Raw genomic sequence first — 7,657 nt, 5'->3', positions numbered from 1 at the left:
CATTTCCAACTGGACCATCTATTTTCCAACATCAACAAAAATCAGATACAATGTGGAAGAGGAAAGAAGTGCCAGCACTGTGTTAATTATCACAGCACGCAGACAAATATTGTTCCCAGTCAAAACGACTTAAGGGTCGTTAAGTAGTTATTTAAGTTGTGTACAGAGATAACGTGAGCTGTGACTCAGACTAATGACTATGTGTAGACCGGTGATCCCCAACCTTTTCTGACCCTGGACAATAACTCACTCAGCATTAAGTGTTGTGGGCAGAATCATACTTTATTCTCCCTAATGACCTTCAGCTTTAACTTTTTAATTTCCTGTAGGTCTCAGCAGTATGAGAAGGTCTCCCAAGCTTTTTGTTGCTCAGTAACCCGTGAGCTGTGGACTGGGGACTCATGAGTGAGAGGTGGTGGATGAAGTATTATCTGACTTGGCTGCCGATTTCCCTGCTTGTTACAGATTTTGGGGGTGGAATATGGAGCCTTGCAACCCTAATTGCATGTGGGCTTCTCTTCTTTTTTTGTAGAAACAAAGTTAATACCTGTGACTCCACTTACAGGTGTGCATGTACATGCACACATACACACGTAGCCTCCAGGTGTACCACCAACAAAATTATGTGTCCTCAAAACATCTGACAATTATTTCCGCTTTCTCATTTAAATTCAACAGAATTGCCCGGTAGGGCAGATGGGGTGGAAAATAAAGAAGTTCCCAAAGCGGCTCGCAGCAGGACCGGCCAACTGAGAGCTTCCCCCAGAGCAGCACAAGCCTGTGGCCGGCTTCACGGCTGCCCCCGAGCCCCCGCCAGCCCCCAGTACCGGGGCACAGATGGACAGCCACCACTGCCACAAACCCTGCGCTTCCCCTCCTCTGCCGCAGAATTTAAGGGGGCTTCTTTCCCTTGCTAAATATAATAATATTACTAATATTAATTATATTATCACTGTTGTATTAATAATTAACATTAATATAAATACAATAATAGTATTATTCCTATAACACTAGTTAATAGTAATGTCTATAGAAGTTCTCGCCTGCCCACGGCTCCAGTAGAGATCTCTCTCCCCTCTAGAAACGAAAATAGTGATGAATAAACGAGACGGGGGTCTCAGGCGGGAGGGGACCCCGAGGGCCCAGCTCTCCGTTACCCCCGGGGGAACCCGGGCCTCTCCCCGCCCTGTCCTCGGGCAGGACCGCCGGGACGGGGGGGGCCTTCAGCGGTGGTAGCCGGTGCCCTGCGCGGCGCCTGCCCCGGGTGACCGGCCACGGCGCGGCGGGGGAAGGGAGGGGAGGAGAGGCGGCCGCCCGCCCCGGCGGCGGCGGGGAGGGGGCGAACCCTGCCCTCTGCCCTCTGACCGCCGCGGAGGCCGCCGCCGCTGGCAGCATGGGGAAGGCGGAAGCGGCGGAGCCGGCCCGTCAGGCCGGGCGGCGGCGGCGGGGGGGGAGCGCGGTGAGAGGCTGAGGCAGGCGGGAGGGCAGCGCCGTGACGGCCGCGCCGGCCGCGGCAGCCCGGCCCGACACCCCCGCGAGGAGCGGGGCGGTGGCGACCCCCCCCCCCCGCGCTGCCCGCCGCCCTGAGGCACCGAGCTGTGAGGGGCAGGGGGAGGCCGCCGGAGGCCTGCGGGGCCCGCGCCGCGCCGCGCCGGGCCGGGCCGCGCTGAGGGGCCGCGGCGCTCCGGGCCGGGCCGGGCGACGGAGGGGCCCTGCCCGGGGGATGCCCTGGGGGCGGCGGGGAGCCGGGCCGGCGGCAGCGGCGGGAGGGGAGCGGTGCCGGCGAGCGGGTGGTGGCCGGGGGCAGGGGAGGAGTAGTGTCGGTGCTGCGAGGGGACCCCGCAGCTCCCAGCCATGGAGTCGCAGGTAGGGCTGCGTGGGGAGGGGGGAACCTGAGGACTGGTGAGTGCCACCCGCGGTGGGGAGCACTGGAGGAAGGACCACGCTGAGCCGCTGACAGGTGTCTCCGCCGTAAGTGCCCTTACGCAGTAACTCGAAGACTTACAGACTTAGTGTTGTTATTGCCACTGCGATCTTCAAAGATGATGTTAGCAGAGCAAGCCCAGAAGTGGTTCCCAACTCACGTGCAAGTTACGGTCCTTCAAGCCAAAGGTCTGAAGCCGAAAGGTAAAAATGGCAGCAACGATGCCTACACCATCATACAGCTGGGCAAGGAGAAGTACTCCACCTCGGTGGCCGAGAAGACCCTGGATCCCGTCTGGAAAGAAGAGGCCTCCTTCGAGCTCCCTGGATTACTCATGCAGGAGAATCCAGAAAAATACATCCTGTACCTGATTGTCATGCACAGGTCGCTGGTGGGGCTGGACAAGTTTTTGGGACAGGTGGCGATAAGTCTGAATGATATATTTGAGGACAAGCAAAGAAGGAAAACAGAGTAAGTGATGGTTGGGGTTTTTTCATTCCAATTTGTATTCCTGGTACACTTGCACTTGGGGGTGGGAATAGTAGCCTTATTATCAACGTACTTTGAAATGAAATTAGGACATTTCTCTCTCCTGTGGTATGTTCAGAGCCCCTAACATATACAGTTATGTCATTGCGGTCTGACCTCTTCCAGAGAGAAGTTTACTGTAATCACAGTGGTCACCCTGCACAGGGAAGGACTGTCAATAACATTAACATTTTTTGACAAATTCTTGTGTGGAACATGAACTCATTACAGTCTGTTTTTCTAAAGATCTTTCTTCATTCTGCTCAGGGCCACGTCCCCATTCAACTCTTACCTCAATTTGAACCACGTATGAGACAGACTCTCTCGAAGCCTGGTGGTGTTCTCTTTAAAAATGTTTTCCTTCAATTGCTGCAACCAAGCATCGTTAAATATTTTATATTTATGTTTTAGTGGTCAATGAACTGTGACTTAATGAAGGCTTACCACAGCAGCACAGTGCTTTTCTGATCCTGGTTAGTCTTAGGCCGTGATCCTGCAGGCTGCTCTGTACAGCAGGCCTCAACAGAAAAGACTGAAGAGAAATTTCTGCTGTTGTAGTAGCCTCCATCATTACCTACATAAGCCTTTGTCAAATAAAATTGCCATTTGCCAACAAATTCTGGCACTGGAATGCAAAAAAAAAAAAAAAAAAAGGCATCACAGCAATTTATTAGGCTGAACTGTAAACGTATCTAACTCTGAGTTTTTCAACTACATTAGTAAAATTGTTTATAACTTCTAGTTAAGACATGGTTGCACAAAGATGTCTGGTACCAGTGTAATTTATCCTCCAAAGTGTATGGGAATAAACTGTAGGTGTAAGCGAACTGCAGGCATGCCTGTGACTACATGATTTGTGTTTGTTTTAGCTATGCTTGTCCCACAGAAGTAGTCCGAGAACAGCATGGAGACCTCCAAGCTAGCTATATGTAGGCAGTGACGTATGAGTGCTGCCAGATTTTTCTGCAGTGGTTAAAAAGTTCCTGCCCCAGGTGCCTTTCCTCCTCTAGTGTCTCTTCAGTAGAGCAGAAAGGCGCCTGTGCCCAAATCTCAGCTGTTAAAATTAAAGTCTGGTATTTCATCTGTTGGTGATGGTGGGTCTATGGTAAGATGCTGGACTTTGCATCAAAGTGACTAAGAGGCTGGCATCATTTGTCTGTCGCTGACTGTGCTGGGGAGGCGTTAACCTCCAGCAGAGTGGGAGCGGGCAGTTGGAGGCGGAAATCAGTACAGCAACACCAACCGGGTCTTGTTGATCAGACAACTGTTTCTGCAAAAACCATCTCAAAACCTGGTCCTGCTTATGTGCAGTGGCTGAGGTTGAAGGAGCACCAAAGAAAAGTTAAAGCTGTCTTTGCCCTGGTGTTTTGGGTTTGGTTTTTTTTTTGTAAATAAATTTTTAGCAAAACAGTATGTTCACTAACCCTGTAGTAGGGAACAACGTGTCCATGCAGAATCTTTTGTGGGTTCATGGTCTGAAGTATTATACTTTTTAATTGCTTATTTTTTTAAGGACAAACCAGTTATCTTGATGCAATACACGGTAATGCCTGTAGCCTTAGGGTCTTGACTTCTATTTACACTTGATTCAAGAAGTTTCAGTGCTCTTTAGACATGCATCTTAAATATTCTTTAATCATCAGTTGTAATTATCTTGCAAGTCATAGGCAACTACTTTAGTTTAAATACCTAGCAGCTGTACAGAAAAAAAGGTGAATGAATGAAGTAGAAACGCTGCTAACTGTAAAAACTTTGTAAGTCTGGGTAGAAATATGTATTCAGAAACTGGAGGAAAATATGTACGTTATTCATGTATTACTGAGAGTAACAAAACCTCTTTTCCCTTTGGGGAACCATATGTTTTTGCAGCAATTTTAGCAAAAGTAGTATTGGAGTCTTACAAAATTATTGCAAAAATTTTTAAGTGGGATAATTAACGTAGTCCTTGTGATAGTTAAATAAACATTCAGATCTCTTCAGTATTTTTATATGAAGTTGTGCTTAGCAGGGCTTCATAGGTGTTCTTTATTTTTTCATTTCTTTCTCTGAAGTGTGAGAGAGGAACTCACGCTATGTAAATGTGCAGCGGTGCTTCCCTGGACCACCGCTGAAATTATCAGGGCTCCCTGGGAATGCTGCGCTCTGCCTGCGAGCTGTGCTGCAGAGGATGGGGGCCTATGGGGAAATTTTTACAAACAGCCTAAATCCTATTTTCACAAGTTACTCGAGCATTTAAGATTGCAAATCTTACTGAAAGTTGATGGGTGTTAGGCTTCTAGAGCTGAACAGCCGTACTTGTAAAAGTCTTATATATGTGGAAAAGTGCGGATAGGCAGTTAGTGGGATTTCTGGCAGCATGTACTCGCTCAATGTCGATTTAAATTCTTATGAGATAGGAGCCACTGAAACTCCAGTTTTCCTGTCGGTGTCTTTAGATGCTTAGAAACCTTAGAAAATGTCCTTTTTGAAACTCACTTTTTAAAAAATAATTGAGTCCTTAAGCGTTTAGATGTTTTTTAAAAGTTCTCAGGGTTGTCTACTTGTATGCCTTTGTGGAATGCGTGGGTGTTGTTGCTGTCTCCTTTAAGTATTAGTTGGCGATATGGATGCAGTATTTGTACGTGTATGTGGGAGGAGGGCAAACTTTCAAGAATATATTTGCAAATGCGATCTCAAACAAAATGCTCTTTCTCTTTTTCCTTTTATTAAATCCTTTCTGATACAAAATATTCCTAGTCCTGTGTTGGCAGTAAACTAAGGGTAGTATATTTGGACCCGAAGACCTTCTAGCCGTGACTATGGTGTGGGAACTGAGATACCCAGTGCCTTTCCAGACCAAGTCCAATGTCTTTATTACCAAAGCATTCTGATGGTTGAAAGCTATATTCATTGTTTCAGAAACACTAATCTGTTTTATTAAGCAATGTTTTTACTTTCAAATATGTTCAACAGGCTTGTGGTGTTATTAAATCCAGAGTTATTTTCTCATGTTGATGTAACCTTAACATTTCTTGCTTTGTTTGGGGATGAATGAGATCCAGTTATTTGATGAAGTGTCTATTGGTAATATTTCTACTTTTTAATATATTTAATAGCTTCCTCTTTCCAACACAGCTGTACATATGGTGCTCTAAGAGACAGACTCAAAAGTCACCAGGGTATTGCAAAAAAGATATTTAATATTCTGCACAATGCTGAACCCTGTCAGCAATCCCCTAGTGCTTTTTTAGTAAGGAGGTATGAGAAGTGAAGGCTACCAGCTGATTTTGAATTCCTAGGAAGACTGTGGGGTGTGTGACATTCAGATTTTTTATATATTTTTTTAATTTAATATTTTATAATTTTAAAGAAATAAATTTAAAAATTTGCTGCAGCTTCAGAAACATTATGTTAGGGAAAAATAATCCTTTTTTTTGTATAGCTTTTTTTGTTACTTGTCGCACCTTACGAAAAATACTCTCTGCAGTAAAGTTTTCGGGCAGAGGCCTCATGATAGGATTTGCGTGTCTTGTGTTCTAATAAACTTGATTTCACACAATATTTAAGGAAACAAAGCAGTATATTTACTAGAATTTGATAGTGAAAATTTTGTACACACCATCATGCAATGTCCTTTCTCTTTCTTTTTGAAACCGATGATTTTTCAAATTCTTAAAAGTGAAAATTCCTAGAATGGTTAGATCCAGATGTGGCTCAGATGGTCCCTTACTAGGTCTCTTCCTGAGACCTCAGGCAAAGCATCTGCAGGATCCTAGTTCATTTTCTTTCTGTATTGAGCAAAAGTGCCATCACACTGTGCTAACTGTAAATTTGTCTCTCTGGCATCTCTGCTGTAGTTGGAAATAGACAGGCTCTTTTTACTTCTGCTTTTTTCTCCAGAGTTGAAAACTGGGCTCCAGATGCTGAGAGATTGAACTGTTAAAAAACATTCAGTAAAAAAAGCTTGGGAGATACTGCTTTATTGGAAGTATATTTAGCATAAGTTTTCAGATCTTAGATTTCTGACATGGTTTTATTTTTTGTAGTAAAATCCTGTGGGTTTTTTTTTTAATTCATCCTGAGAAATACATGACAAGTTTTTTTGGTCTGCTGTTGCAGAAAACATATACTTCCTTTGCTCTTGCCGTTTAAATGTAAATGATGATCAATGAATGTGTTGTTTTAAAGCATATATATGTTTTTGTAATAATTTCAATTCAGTTATAAATTCATAGTTGCCTTAATACTGCTGATAATCTGACAATGCGTAACATCAAAACAAATTTTTGAATTATCATGGAATAAAAATCAGTTACTGACATGTCTTAATTTACTAAAGTATTTTTCAGTAGTTTTTCTTAATGACTGTGCTTAGTTTGTTTTTCTTCTGTGTGCTAAATGAACGCATCAATAGAAGAACAAATTTCTGTTAGCTTTCACCATGATGTTACTTACTTCATTGACATTTGCTTCATGCTTGTTGTTCTCTAATTCCACACTATTTATTGTCCATTCCTTTATTAGCTTTCCTGGAGAGCTAATGTTGTTATACCTTCAGCTGATTTAAGATGCAACACTTGTCTGGAATGTTATAAATTTGAGGGGGGGCAGGCGATGGTAGAGTTATTATTTCTTAGGGAGATTTTGCTGGAGAAGACATTTTTTATTTGTGACTTAATTCCCCTTTTCCCTGGTTTCTATAATAGCTCAACAGTTACACAGACACACACACACACACCCCCCAAATTGCAGCAGTGTTGTAAAATTGCTTATGTAAGCATAATAGAGTGAAGGAATCTTGGCCTTATCTAAGGTGCTTCTCCTCTGCTTACAATGATCATATAAAATAGTCAGAACCAGCTTCTAAGCAAACAAGCAAGCAAAAAGAATTAATGATTGACCATGATCAAGACCCCTGTGTTGTAAGCACTTATGCTTTAGTGCTGCTGAGCTTCCTGAAAGATACATAATTGTGTGACTTCCTCCAAATTAATGTTAATTCCTTCCTTCTTGGCAGCCTCCCTCTTGGATATGGACAGGTTCCCCCTTCGACTGCCTCTGCCCTGTCCTCTGTCTCATCTGTAGCAGCATAAGCAAGAGGCAGGCGCTCGAGTAGGCGGCTTCAAATGCAACTTGAATAATGAACAAGCAAACAACCACTAATAAACAGATAGTATGATTGTCGAGGGCTCAGTGCTTGTTAACGGATAGTGCCTTTTTAAAAAT

At 44.2% G+C, this 7,657-nt stretch overlaps 1 protein-coding gene across 1 annotated transcript in view; it reads left to right on the top strand.

Annotated features, from left to right (window-relative positions):
* Positions 1–1,816: 1,816 nt before the first annotated feature.
* The window catches only part of RAB11FIP2 (RAB11 family interacting protein 2), a 31,351-nt gene continuing 25,510 nt past the window's right edge, over positions 1,817–7,657 (top strand). The window contains exon 1 of the mRNA XM_076339104.1: positions 1,817–2,395. Within this exon, the coding sequence (XP_076195219.1) occupies positions 2,043–2,395 (353 nt within the window). The 5' untranslated portion in view covers positions 1,817–2,042. The remainder of the gene's footprint in view (positions 2,396–7,657) is intronic.

Source organism: Aptenodytes patagonicus, chromosome 5, assembly GCF_965638725.1.
Source record: "Aptenodytes patagonicus chromosome 5, bAptPat1.pri.cur, whole genome shotgun sequence".
Taxonomy (NCBI): Eukaryota; Metazoa; Chordata; class Aves; order Sphenisciformes; family Spheniscidae; genus Aptenodytes; species Aptenodytes patagonicus.
Note: the sequence above shows the minus strand (reverse complement) of the source record. Positions and strands in the feature narration are given on the sequence as shown.